Raw genomic sequence first — 15,000 nt, 5'->3', positions numbered from 1 at the left:
AATTTGTTTCCAAACATTAGTAAAATTATAATAATAAAATAATATAATGAGAGCTTCTCTTTCCATTGATTTTGATTCCTGAGCTGTCACTCCTTATCAGCAATTTAGACACTTTTTACATTGGGATGATATCTGTAAGAAACGTAGTTAGTCGCCATGGTGGAGAGGATTAGTGATTTTAGACGTAGCTTAAACACTACCGACTGCGGATGGACGTTAGCCGCCAGCGAGCTAACGGCTAAAAAGAGCAAGAGCTAAGCACCTCTTTCAGAGCGGCGCTTCAGTGTTCATAGCTTCAACATTATTGTTAGTTTTTAATCCAAAATATTAATCCAAAATGTTTCTATTCTTCTGTTTCTATTGCCACACTGTTTCTGCTTGTGAGTACTCCGTGCGTGTGCATTTACCAGCAATGTTGCGTCGTCCGGAAAAAAAAGTACCTGTATTTTTCAGAAGCAGTATAGTTTTTAAATTTTTAGTACTGCGGTACTTTATTGATACCGGTATACACAACCCTTTGTTCAATTGTATTTTTGTAATATATTTGTACTATTTTTTAATTTTAATATTTTTTTGTTTTTTATTTTTTATTATTTTACTTTTATATACCTGTCTCCCTTAAAATAGTTTAAGACAAAAAAAATGTTTAGTTCCTTGTACAAATGTTTTTTTTTAAATGGTCATCCAAACATTAGTAAAATAATAATACTAATAAAATAATATAATGAGAGCTTTTGTTTTCATTGATGCTGCGTCCTATTAGCTACGTCTAAAATCACTAATCCTCTCCACCATCGTGACACTTTTTACATTGGGATGATATTTGTAAGAAACATAGTTTGTTGCCATGGCAGAGAGGATTAGTGATTTTAGACGTAGTTTAAACACTACCGACTGCTACCAGCCATGTCGCGTCGTCCGTAAAATAATTTACCGGTATTTTTTAGAAGCAGTTTAGTAATTTTTTTAATGTATTAGTACTGCGGTACTTTATTAATACATTTATATCGTACAACCCTTTTTTTAATTGTATTTTTTAAAATATTTTTGTATTATTGTTTTATTTATTTTTTCAAATTTTTATTTGTATTTATTTTTTTTTAAATATTTTTATGTATGTACGAAAGCCTGTCCCCCTTAAAATAGTTTAAGAAAAATAAAAGTTTTAGTGCCTTATACAAATGTTTCTTTAAAAATGGTCGTCCAAACATTAGTAAAATAATAATAATAAAATAATATAATGAGAGCTTTTTTTTTCATTGATGCTGCGTCCTATTAGCTACCTCTAAAATCACTAATCCTCTCCACCACGGCGACACTTTTTACGTTGGGATGATATTTGTAAGAAACATAGTTTGTTGCCATGGTAGAGAGGATTAGTGATTTTAGACGTAGTTTAAACACTACTGACTGCTACCAGCCATGTCGCGTCGTCCGTAAAATAATTTACCGGTATTTTTTAGAAGCAGTTTAGTAATGTTTTTAATGTATTAGTACTGTGGTACTTTATTAATACATTTATATTGTACAACACTTTTTTTAATTGTATTTTTTAAAATATTTTTGTATTATTGTTTTATTTATTTTTTCAAATTTTTATTTGTATTTATTTATTTTATTTATTTTAAATATTTTTATGTATGTGCAAAAGCCTGCCCCCTTAATATAGTTTAAGAAAAATAAAAGTTGTAGTGCCTTATACAAATGTTTCTTTAAAAATGGTCATCCAAACATTAGTAAAATAATAATAATAAAATAATATAATGAGAGCTTTTTTTTTCATTGATGCTGCATCCTATTAGCTACCTCTAAAATCACTAATCCTCTCCACCATGGCGACACTTTATACACCGGGATGATATTTGTAAGAAACGTATTTTGTCGCCATAGTGGAGAGAATTAGTGATTTTAGAGGTAGCTAAAACACTAGCGACTTCGAATGGACGTTAGCCGCCAGCTAGCTAACAGCTAACAAGAGCAAGAGCGGCGCTTCAGTGTCAATAGCGTCAAACTTATTGTTAGTTTTTAAGCCAAAATATGTCTATTCTCCTTTTGCTATCGCCACACTGTTTCTGCTTGTGAGTACTCCGTGCGTGTGCATTTACCAGCAATGCCGCGTCGTCCGGAAAAAAAAAAGTACAGGTATTTTTCAGAAGCGGTATAGTTTTTACTTTATTATTACCGGTATACCGCACAACCCTTTTTTTTAATTGTATTTGTATGTTATATTTTTGTATTATTATTTGTTTTACTATTTTTTTCTTATGTTTATTTGTATTTTTGTTGTTGTATTTTTATGTATGTACAAAATCCTCTCCCCCTTAAAATAGTTTAAGAAAAAGAAAAGTTTTAGTGCCTTATACAAATGTTTCTTTAAAAATGGTCATCCAAACATTAGTAAAATAATAATAATAAAATAATATAATGAGAACTTTTTTTTTCCATTGATGCTGCGTCCTATTAGCTACCTCTAAAATCACTAATCCTCTCCACCATGGCGACACTTTTTACACCGGGATGATATTTGTAAGAAACGTAGTTTGTCGCCACGGTGGAGAGAATTAGTGATTTTAGAGGTAGCTAAAACACCAGCGACTTCGAATGGATGTTAGCCCCTAGCTAGTGTTGCGTCGACCAGCGTTCCCTAATGGGGAATTCAAATTGCTAGTCTCTCCCAGATTCTTTTTATGGCAATAAGCTGATGTTTATATTCAATCTCCAGGCAGTAGTTGGTATTTTGTAGTTTATTCTCAAAGCTTAGAGGACAAACCTGAGACCAACCCAGTGCACAAGCGTTCCCTAGCCCGGTCCAGATCGGTCTGCCACACATCACGAAAACATTCTGTTCTTCAATCTCTCCCCCCGCCCTCACGCCCGCACAGATGCCCATTGTGTCCGTTATCTCAAGTCGGCCCGAGAAGGGAAGCAGGGAGGACTCCTCTTCTCTGCCTCCTACTTCAAGGCCGTCCACAGTGCAAGCACTTTGTCATGAGACGATCAAAACAAGGAAAAGAGTACAAGATGGAACATTAGCTATTTAAAATATGACTATAGAAACATAAAATAAGTAACTCTTAATTATGGATAAATGATGGATATATGTAGATATCTGCATCCGTCACAAGCTAACGGCTAACAAGAGCAAGAACGGCGCTTCAGTGTCAATAGCGTCAAACTTATTGTTAGTTTTTAAGCCAAAATGTGTCTATTCTCCTTTTGCTATTGCCACACTGTTTCTGCTTGTGAGTACTCTGTGCGTGTGCATTTACCCGCAATGCCGCGTCGTCCAGAAGAAAAAAAGTACAGGTATTTTTCAGAAGCGGTATAGTTTTTACTTTATCATTACTGCTGTACTTTATTATTACCGGTATACCGCACAACCCTTTTTTAATTGTATTTTTATGTTATATTTTTGTATTTTTATTTGTTTTAATATGTTTTTCTTATGTTTATTTGTATTTTTTTTGTTGTATTTTTGTGTGTTTACAAAATCCTCTCCCCCTTAAAATAGTTTAAGAAAAATAAAAGTTTTAGTGCCTTATACAAATGTTTCTTTAAAAATGGTCATCCAAACATTAGTAAAATAATAATAATAAAATAATATAATGAGAGCTTTTTTTTTCATAGATGCTGCGTCCTATTAGCTACCGCTAAAATCACTAATCCTCTCCACCATGGCGAAACTTTTACACCGGGATGATATTTGTAAGAAACGTAGTTTGTTGCCATGTTGGAGAGAATTTGTGATTTTAGAGGTAGCTAAAACACTAGCGACTTCGAATGGATGTTAGCCCCTAGCTGGCTAACGGCTAACAAGAGCAAAAGCGGCGCTTCAGTGTCAATAGCGTCAAACTTATTGTTAGTTTTTAAGCCAAAATGTGTCTATTCTCCTTTTGCTATCGCCACACTGTTTCTGCTTGTGAGTACTCCGTGCGTGTGCATTTACCAGCAATGCCGCGTCGTCCGGAGAAAAAAAAAGTACAGGTATTTTTCAGAAGCGGTATTTTTAATTGTATTTTTATGTTATATTTTTGTATTATTATTTGTTTTCATATTTTTTTTCTTATGTTTATTTGTATTTTTTCGTTGTATTTTTATGTGTTTACAAAATCCTCTACCCCTTAAAATAGTTTAAGAAAATAAAAGTTTTAGTGCCTTATACAAATGTTTCCGAGTAAAATAATAATAATAATTCAATAATAAATGACAGCTTCTCTTTCCATTGATGCTGCCTCCTGAGCTGTCACTCCTTATCAGCAATTTAGACACTTTTTACATTTTGTTGGATAAAAACCCCCCAAACAGCGTGCATGGAAATGAATGCTGATTATAGCCATGAGTCATCATTAAGAGCCCTGCATGTCAGTTTCCTTTCAGCGGAAAGAATAATTTAAGATTGTCAGGGAAAGGATGTTGAAATGATAGTTTTTAGTCGGAGCTGCTGCTTGACCCACTTATTTTGTTGCTGTGGCATGACATTGTTTTGCTACTCAAGAGATGTCAATCATATGTTGATGTATTCTTGACGTATTCTGTTGGAACACATCAACAAAACTACCTTTTTTATAGTCAAGGATGACATTGAATGTGTTTGCTTTAATTTAAATCGGTGTTTTTGCCTCAGTTTATGAATGTTTCATGCCATTGATTTGACCAAGTAGTTACAGGATCATACATTGGTCGTAATTAAAGTTATCACGTGTCCAGGGATGTACAAACCCTGTTTCCATATGAGTTGGGAAATGGTGTTAGATGTAAATATAAACGGAATACAATGATTTGCAAATCATTTTCAACCCATATTCAGTTGAATATGCTACAAAAACAACATATTTGATTTTTTTTGTCGCAAATAATCATTAACTTTAGAATGTGATGCCAGCAACACGTGACAAAGAAGTTGGGAAAGGTGGCAACAAATACTGATAAAGTTGAGGAATGCTCATCCAACACTTATTTGGAACATCCCACAGGTGAGCAGGCAAATTGGGAACAGGTGGGTGCCATGATTGGGTATAAACGTAGATTCCATGAAATGCTCAGTCATTCACAAACAAGGACGGGGCGAGGGTCACCACTTTGTCAACAAACGCCTGAGCAAATTGTTGAACAGTTTAAGAACAACCTTTCTCAACCAGCTATTGCAAGGAATTTCGGGATTTCACCATCTACGCTCCGTAATATCATCAAAGGGTTCAGAGAATCTGGAGAAATCACTGCACGTAAGCAGCTAAGCCCGTGACCTTCCATCCCTCAACAAGCGACATCAGTGTGTAAAGGATATCACCACATGGGCTCAGGAACACTTCAGAAAACCCGCTGTCAGTAACTACAGTTGGTCGCTACATCTGTAAGTGCAAGTTAAAACTCGCCTATGTAAGGCGAAAACCGTTTATCAACAACACCCAGAAACGCCGTCGGCTTCGATGGGCCCGAGCTCCTCTAAGATGGACTGATACAAAGTGGAAAAGTGTTCTGTGGTCTGACCAGTCCACATTTCAAATTGTTTTTGGAAACCGTGGACGTCGTGTCCTCCGGACCAAAGAGGAAAAGAACCATCCGGATTGTTCTAGGCGCAAAGTGTAAAAGCCAGCATGAGTGATGGTATGGTGGTGTATTAGTGCCCAAGACATGGGTAACTTACACATCTGTGAAGGCGCCATTAATGCTGAAAGGTACATACAGGTTTTGGAGCAACATATGTTGCCACCCAAGCAACTTTACCATGTGCTCTCCAGCGCGTGTCTTCTCTTCTGGCTCCAACTCCCAACTCTAACCACGTGTCTCGTACCGGCTGCTGCTAATAAAGGCGACAGGTGATTAGATAACAAGCCCCAGCTGGGCAATCTACTCACCTGCCGCTGTCTTCGAGGCCGGTCCTTATACACCCGCAGGCCACGCCCCCCTCCACAGTAAGATTCTTTAATAAACTCATGACGACAGCGGGTATTATTTGGCCCGTGGGCTGTAGTTTGGACACCCTTGCTATACATGATCGGTGGTAATGTTTTACCGTACTTTTAGCAACATTAAATCAGGTATGTGATAATTTCCCTCAAAATACGACCGATTTAAGCTTCTGGTACGACAATTTGTGATTCCCCACCTGGCAACACCTTTGACCGGACCTTTTTGTTCTGGTATAACTCTGACTCATCCACCCTCGAATTGCTCGAGTTAATTTGCAGGTAAATTGGTCGGTTCCCTGGCTTTTGAGGTATAGTCTGCGTTTGGTCCGCGGGGTTGAGTTCGGGGATTTGGAAAAGCCATTCCAGAGGCTCAATGTAATCCTCCTTCATCCATTCCAAAAGTTTTAATGTGCGTTCGTCGTCCATGTCCAGTTGGAATACCCAATTGTGTCCCAGTTTTGTCCGTCTATGTAAATTTGAAGAATTCGGAGGTGGTCCTCCCTTGTTGCGTTCGCTCTGTGCTCTGCACCAGTGGAATAAAGGTTAAAAATATAATTGAATTAGGCACTATACTTGAACTATTCCATTTTATTAGCCACAGAGGTCCAACTACTTTTATGTTGTTGTAATTTAATGCAGTCATTACGCTTGCACCATTTACTTCAGAGGACTATGATTCAAAGTGAATTCTTTCTGGACGACATATATGTCTGCAAATATTTGTAATCATTGCCCGGAGTCATGCAAAGTACTCTTTAATTATGCATTGTGAGGGAAAAAATGGATCCCTTGGCATTGGTGATAGAGCAGCGTTTGACTGATGTTTTAATATTTGCCATGACTTTCTTTCAGGCCATCCCTCCGTCCGTTTTCTACCGCTTGTTTCAAAGTAAAATCATTTCGGGCGAGCGTTAAAAAGCGTGTATGATACAGAAAATTGAGCTGTAAGAATTGATATTATGAACCCTAATGACCGTATTGACTACTGTATTTTACGGACTAAAAGGCGCACAAAAAAAATGTCTCAAAGCTCGACAGTGCGCCTTATAACCCGGTGCGCCAAATGTACAGAATAATTATGGTTTCCCTCTTGTGGTGGGTTCTTCTGATGCCGACAGAACTTCTCGACCCCGGTAGACAGTTTGAATCACGTCTTTTATTGCCACACACAAGTCTCGGTTGCTTTTCAACAATATATATTTTAGGCGTGTCTCTGCTTCCTGGCTCTGTGCGTGTGTCTCGCTCTGTTCCAACTCCCCGCAACGTGTCTCGTGCCGGCTGCTGCTAATAAGGGCGACAGGTGATTAGATAACAAGCCCCAGCTGGGCAATCTACTCACCTGCCGCTGGCTTCGAGGCCGGTCCTTACACACCCCGCTCCGCACCTGCCTCGAAGCAATTTTATTTGGTACATGGTGTAATGATAAGTGTGACCAGTAGATGGAAGTCAAACATAAGAGATACGTGTAGACTGCACTATGATGGCAATATGACTCAAGTAAACAACACCAACAGTTTTTCCATTGAAAATATAGAACATTACACACGGCGCTCAAAAATCTATCAAAATGTTTTAGTACGACTTTGGTAAGCTATGAAGCCACACCGCTTGATGTGCTTCAACATAGGAGTATTATTATGGTGTGTGTATTAGGTAAGATATATTATCTGGCGTTTTGTTTATGCATAAGCAACTTTTCTTACCTTCTGGTACCTGCTGATCTGTATTTGGGATCTGCATAAATCCTGAAAAATTGTGCAAGTCCGCCTTTGTAGTCCTTGTCGACACCGTAGTCGATAAAGTTAAAGTACCAATGATTGTCACACACACACTAGGTGTGGTGATATTTGTCCTCTGCATTTGACCCATCCCCTTGTTCACCCCCTGGGAGGTGAGGGGAGCAGTGGGCAGCAGCGGTGCCGCGTCCGGGAATCATTTTTGGTGATTTAACCCCCAATTCCAACCCTTGATGCTGAGTGCCAAGCAGGAAGGTAATGGGTCCCATTTTTATAGTCTTTGGTATGACTCGGCCGGGGTTTGAACTCACAACCTACCGCTCAAGCTTCTTCTTCGTCTCTATCTTCTTATTATGGGACATTCATCCTCCACTGCTGCCATTTCTAATATAAAGTAGTGTAAAGTTCTTACTTATGTCGCTCAGTTAACTCGCCATGAAAGCGCAAAAACATACCGGTGTAGTGAGTTTACATTATTCACCCAAGGAACTTTAGTTATTAGAGAGTTCCGGTTGAACGGTTTTTCACGGGACACATTTCCGACGGGTGAGAAGATGCTGCTCCGTTATTGATTGAAGTAAAGTCTGAATGTCATTAAAACAGTTAGCGCCATCTTTTGACACTTCTTCCACTCCCGTCCTTGCGTGCTACACCGCTACAACAAAGATGACGGGGAGAAGACGCTGCCGAAGGTGAGCCACGTAAATAAGACCGCCCACAAAACGGCGCATCCTGAAGCAACTTGAAGATGATCTGTAAAACATCATCTATGCAACATTTTTGACCAAAGAACCCCCTTTACATGTTATGTAGACCACAAGGAAGTCTTTTCCACTTAGAAAAAAAAATTATATAATGACCCCTTTAATGCGCCTTATAATCCGGTGCGCCTTATATGTGAAAAAAATCAAAAATAGCCCATTCGTGATCCGGAAAATTGAGCACTCACATTTTTGATGAAAATGCTGTAAAACAAATTAGGATGCATACCATTTTCCACTTCTCTTTCAAGACATTGAAGTGTGTCCTGGCCAAGCTGTGACGGTACAGGAGGAAGGGGTTGGGTGCACTATTTACTGTAGCCGCCAGATGGCAGTAAAAATGTGAGTTTTGGCAATTCAAACGTCAGTTGCTATGGAGAGTGACGCTTTCCATCATTTTCAGCAGACTGCATTGCTCTCGCGCAAGATCCACCCAGGAACGGGGGCCATATAAACCCCTTCCCTTCTGTACTTGTAAGGATAAATGATTAACAGGCATATTGTCAGGTTCAAACACTGATGACATCTATTAAACAAGACAAGAAGCAAGGAATTAAGCAGAGACAGAATTCGATTTGGCTTACATAGAATTATTTTGCCACTTATCCTAAAGACTTCAAACTACTAACCCGCACCAGCCTTTGTGTTGACATTTTATCTTATATGTTACAAATGATATTTTCTATCATTGTGTCGTCCCTCCCAGGTCGTAGTAAAAAGAAGGAGCAGTGCTTGGATGAGGCGTCATACCCGCTGGAGGAGAAAGAGGCATGTCCCTGCGAGGAGTACCTGTCCCAACCCTTTGGCAACTGGTCTGACTGCATCCTTGACGAACCTTCGACTCCGGACTCCCTGCAGGGTTGGATGAGCTCCCAGGAGGTGAAGGAGTGTGGTCAAGGCCTGCGCTACACGGCCGTGGCCTGCCTTGACCAACGGGGAGGTCTGGTCGAGCCCACCCTGTGCACGGACGAGGGTAAGGTCTCAACCACGTTCATGGCAGATGACATTCTCCACAAAAAAACGAAGCAATGTTTTACAATTAATGCTTAAAACCCACACAAAAACATGAATGTCAAATTGTTGGTGTATTTTTGCACCCCCAAATTTAAAGTTATATCAAAGTACCTCGATTTAAGAGTGCCCAAGATTAACCCTTGGGAAGACCTGGGACTTTTGTGGGTCTTTAAAAAAAAAAAAATTGCATTTGAAGATGCCATCATGTTCATAGATTTTGAATCGACAATTGTTTCGAATCGAGAATTGATTCGGAATCAAATCTTTACACCCAAGAATCGAATCGAATCATAGAACCGGCACACAGTGTTCTTAAACAAGTATAGATTTTTAATCGGGAATTGTTTCGAATCAAGAATTGTTTCGAATCGAGAATTGTTTCGAATTGAGAATTGTTTCGAATTGAGAATTGTTTCGAATCGAGAATTGTTTCGAATCGAGAATTGTTTCGAATCGAGAATTGATTCGGAATCGAATCGTTACACACAACAATCGAATCAAATCATAGGACTTGCACCCAGTGTTCTTAAAAAAGTATAGATTTTGAATTGAGAATTGTTTCGAATCGAGAATTGATTCGGAATCGAATAGTTACACCTAAGAATTGAATCAAATCATAGAACTGGCACCCAGTGTTCTTAAAAAAGTATAGATTTTGAATCGAGAATTTTTTAGAATCGAGAATTGATTCAGAATCGAATTGTTACACCCAAGAATCGAATCCTAGAACTGGCACCCAGTGTTCTTAAAAAAGTATGGATTTTTAATCGAGAATTGTTTCGAATCGAGAATTGATTTGGAATCAAATATTTACACCCAAGAATCAAATCGAATCATAGAACTTGTCAAAACGTGGACCTTGGGGTGTTGTGTTTTCCCGGAATGCAAAGGAAAGTTGGTGCGGGCAAGGCGTGAAGGTAAGGACATGTTTATTTTTACACTAACAAAAAGGAAGCAAACAAAAGGCGCGCACAATGGCGGAGAAGAAACTTGACTAATGAAACAAAAGACTAGCACAAAGGCAATTAACTATGAACATGAAACAAAAACACTTACTGTGGCATGGCAGGAAGCATGAACTATAGTAAACAGGAATCTCATGGGTAGCAGAGGTAGTAAGGATAATGTCACCAGGACGATCTACAGAAGAAGACAGGTTTAAATAACGGTGGCATGATTAGTGACAGGTGTGTGAGTTCAAATGAATCAGGTGCGTGACATGAGGACAGGTGAAAACGAATGGTTGCTATGGTGACAAAACAAACAAGAGTGCACAAAGAGTCCAAAAACCAAACCCGAACATAATCAAAACAAAACATGATCACACAGACATGACAGAACTGGCACCCAGTGTTCTTAAAAAAGTATAGATTTTGAATTGAGAATTGTTTCGAATAGAGAGTTGATTCGGAATCGAATCATTACACCCAAGAATCAAATCGAATCATAGAACTGGCACATAGTGTTCTTAAAAAAGTATAGATTTTGAATCGAGAATTTTTTAGAATCGAGAATTGATTCGGAATCGAATTGTTACACCCAAGAATCGAATCTTAGAACTGGCACCCAGTGTTCTTAAAAAAGTATACATTTTGAATTGAGAATTGTTTCCAATCGAGGATTGATTCGGAATTGAGGATTGATTCGGAATCGAATCATTACACCCAAGAATCAAATCGAATCATAGAACTGGCACACAGTGTTCTTAAAAAAGTATAGATTTTGAATCGAGAATTTTTTAGAATTGAGAATTGATTCGGAATCGAATTGTTACACCCAAGAATCAAATCTTAGAACTGGCACCCAGTGTTCTTAAAAAAGTATACATTTTGAATTGAGAATTGTTTCGAATCGAGAATTGTTTCGAATCGAGGATTGATTCGCAATTGAATCATTACACCCAAGAATCAAATCGAATCATAGAACTGGCACCAAGTGTTCTTAAAAAAGTATAGATTTTGAATTGAGAATTGTTTCGAATTGAGAATTGATTCGGAATCGAATCATTACACCCAAGAATCAAATCGAATCATAGAACTGGCACCCAGTGTTCTTAAAAAAGTATAGATTTTGAATTGAGAATTGTTTCGAATAGAGAGTTGATTCGGAATCGAATCATTACACCCAAGAATCAAATCGAATCATAGAACTGGCACATAGTGTTCTTAAAAAAGTATAGATTTTGAATCGAGAATTTTTTAGAATCGAGAATTGATTCGGAATCGAATTGTTACACCCAAGAATCGAATCTTAGAACTGGCACCCAGTGTTCTTAAAAAAGTATACATTTTGAATTGAGAATTGTTTCCAATCGAGGATTGATTCGGAATCGAGGATTGATTCGGAATCGAATCATTACACCCAAGAATCAAATCGAATCATAGAACTGGCACACAGTGTTCTTAAAAAAGTATAGATTTTGAATCGAGAATTTTTTAGAATTGAGAATTGATTCGGAATCGAATTGTTACACCCAAGAATCAAATCTTAGAACTGGCACCCAGTGTTCTTAAAAAAGTATACATTTTGAATTGAGAATTGTTTCGAATCGAGAATTGTTTCGAATCGAGGATTGATTCGCAATTGAATCATTACACCCAAGAATCAAATCGAATCATAGAACTGGCACCAAGTGTTCTTAAAAAAGTATAGATTTTGAATTGAGAATTGTTTCGAATTGAGAATTGATTCGGAATCGAATCATTACACCCAAGAATCAAATCGAATCATAGAACTGGCACACAGTGTTCTTAAAAAAGTATAGATTTTGAATCGAGAATTTTTTAGAATCGAGAATTGATTCGGAATCGAATTGTTACACCCAAGAATCGAATCTTAGAACTGGCACCCAGTGTTCTTAAAAAAGAATACATTTTGAATTGAGAATTGTTTCGAATCGAGAATTGTTTCGAATTGAGGATTGATTCGGAATCGAGGATTGATTCGGAATCGACTCATTACACCCAAGGATCAAATCGAATCATAGAACTGGCACCAAGTGTTCTTAAAAAAGTATAGATTTTGAATTGAGAATTGTTTCGAATTGAGAATTGATTCGGTATCGAATCATTACACCCAAGAATCAAATCGAATCATAGAACTGGCACACAGTGTTCTTAAAAAAGTATACATTTTGAATCGAGAATTTTTTAGAATTGAGAATTGATTCGGAATCGACTTGTTACACCCAATAATCAAATCTTAGAACTGGCACCCAGTGTTCTTAAAAAAGTATACATTTTGAATTGAGAATTGTTTCGAATCGAGAATTGTTTCGAATCGAGGATTGATTCGGAATCGAATCATTACACCCAAGAATCAAATCGAATCATAGAACTGACACCAAGTGTTCTTAAAAAAGTATAGATTTTGAATTGAGAATTGTTTCGAATCGAGAATTGATTCGGAATCGAATCATTACTCCTAAGAATCGAATCAAATCACAGTACTGGCACGCAGTGTTCTTAAAAAAAGTATAGATTTTGAATCGACAATTGTTTCGAATCGAGAATTGATTCGGAATCAAATCTTTACACCCAAGAATCGAATCGAATCATAGAACTGGCATAGATTTGGAATCGAGAATTGATTCGGAATCGAATCGTTACACCCAATAATCGAATGGAATCGAACCGTGTGGTGCCCAAAAAAATAATATATATAGTTATTCAGTGCAGCATTAGTACTCTAGTTCTAGTTGCGGCACAGAAGGCTAAGAGTTTGTCGAAACTTTAATCAACTTAAACATTGAAGAAAAACGTTTTTTTAAACGTATGCAGCTCACAAAAAAAAACATTATTTTCAGTTTTCTGAACTGACTTGAGGACTTTTAAAGAATCTAGACTAGACCAGAGTTGCCAAATTTTTATTTTTTCCCTGGGACCTCTGTTCATGTGTGTACATAAGGCCAAATTGCATATAAAATATAGATAGTGGCACAGCAATAAGCAATGCATTGTGTAGTTTCAAAACCCAGGAGAAGTTTCTCAATGCTGTGCTGGCACAGTTGGGCAGAAAGACCTCATTAGCCTGATAATTAGTTTCTGGTCACAGCGAGCAAATGTGGCAGAGCACAGGCCAACGTGGGAAATTATTCATGTGACCCATAATGAAGCTGTCGCCCAAAGTGTGAGTCAGACCTCCCTCTCCTGTCTGCCAACATTCTGTTTCAGGCTACACGGTGGAGATGTGCCACGTCCCTTGTCCCCCTGGACTGTAAACTCAGTGCCTGGTCCGCATGGTCGGCCTGCAGTGCATCCTGTGGCAGTGGGCTGAAAGTCAGATCCAAGTGGCTGAGGGAGAAGGCGTTTAACGGGGGGCGGCCGTGCCCAAAGCTTGACCTGAAAAACCAGGTAAGAGGAACACAACAGCTGAAAAAAACGCAACGGTTCTCCAGGGACCATCGACTTAGTTTGTCCATAGCTGTTTCAGTACAGTAAATAGAATATAGGCACTTGAGAAATGCATTTACATTTTAATGAAGATGCAACACTTGTAGTTAAGCCCATCCATTGCCCACCCATAGTGTTTTGCACTCTTGTCTTTTATAGAGTGCAATCTGCACTTAAAGTCCAACTCATGTTCACCACCATTACACGTGTAATTTGACAGGCTCGACTGGATGTCAAATTGTACTAATGGCGTCAACAGGGAAGAACACCATGTTTAAACAGTTCTTCGCCGAATAGGAGACATGCTGTGCACGTCTTCCGAGTGCTTTCGGAAATCTTTCCTTGCCCTTTCACGCTCGCCGTGTCGATGCCTTGTGCTGTCACACATAAAACATGCGTCTTACTTTTACATTCAACGTGTCTATTTTGGCTTGAAAACCCTAAAAATGGTGCTGGATCAGAAATGTCGGCCCAAAAAGTTTGCAGACTACCTGAAATGTAGACTAAATGGTCTCATACCCGCAAGCCTACGCCATGGCTCTACCATAAAAGGCCAAAGGGAAGACACAAACCGGATTAAGGCACAAAAACAAGTCAGTTGTACGGTTGAAAGACTCAAATTTTGAAGAATCCTGCGTGATGAGGTCTTTGAAAAGGTCTTCAGACCAAGACTCAGGTATCTATCTACCTGCACCTCAAGGAGAAACAGCACTCCTTTCAGGACAAAATGTACAGGACGGATGGTTCGAAAGGGACTGACGGAAGCCATGAAACCATCCCTGAACAGAAGAGGTGGTCTGCGACCCACCTATCACCCACTGTTATTTCAACCATCAATCAATCAATCAAATTGTATGTATGTAGCCCTTAATCGCAAGTGTCTCTAAGGGCCACAACGGCCAAGGCTCCGTTTACACTGGACACCAAGTCTGATTTTTCTCCCCACAAATGACACAGATCGGATATTTTTGCATTGGATTTGGGTCACATCAGGAGGTAGTTTGAATCCGTTTGGAATCTGATCTTCCACCAGCGGAATTGGAGACGTCATCACAACATCCGGTTTCGGCAGCGCTGTTTCTGTGGTCAAAGTATTTTTTTCCGCGGCCAATTTTTCAGTGTATCACTAGTCAATAGTTCACAAATAATAGGCTATATGTAAAATAAGAAGATATACATATAATCTAAG

The 15,000-nt window shown here is 38.5% G+C and overlaps 2 protein-coding genes across 2 annotated transcripts in view; both read left to right on the top strand.

Moving 5' to 3' along the window:
- LOC133663707 (thrombospondin type-1 domain-containing protein 7B-like) overlaps window positions 1-9,456 on the top strand; it is a 124,839-nt gene extending 115,383 nt beyond the window's left edge. Inside the window, exon 8 of the mRNA XM_062068389.1 lies at window positions 9,113-9,456. Coding sequence (XP_061924373.1) covers window positions 9,113-9,456 — 344 coding nt within the window. The remainder of the gene's footprint in view (window positions 1-9,112) is intronic.
- Window positions 9,457-13,528: 4,072 nt separating this feature from the next.
- The window catches only part of LOC133663705 (thrombospondin type-1 domain-containing protein 7B-like), a 153,038-nt gene continuing 151,566 nt past the window's right edge, over window positions 13,529-15,000 (top strand). Inside the window, exons 1-2 of the mRNA XM_062068388.1 lie at window positions 13,529-13,546; window positions 13,593-13,772. Of these exons, the coding sequence (XP_061924372.1) occupies window positions 13,529-13,546; window positions 13,593-13,772 (198 nt within the window). The remainder of the gene's footprint in view (window positions 13,547-13,592; window positions 13,773-15,000) is intronic.

The sequence above is a fragment of the Entelurus aequoreus genome, linkage group LG13, assembly GCF_033978785.1.
Source record: "Entelurus aequoreus isolate RoL-2023_Sb linkage group LG13, RoL_Eaeq_v1.1, whole genome shotgun sequence".
Classification (NCBI taxonomy): domain Eukaryota; kingdom Metazoa; phylum Chordata; class Actinopteri; order Syngnathiformes; family Syngnathidae; genus Entelurus; species Entelurus aequoreus.
Note: the sequence above shows the minus strand (reverse complement) of the source record. Positions and strands in the feature narration are given on the sequence as shown.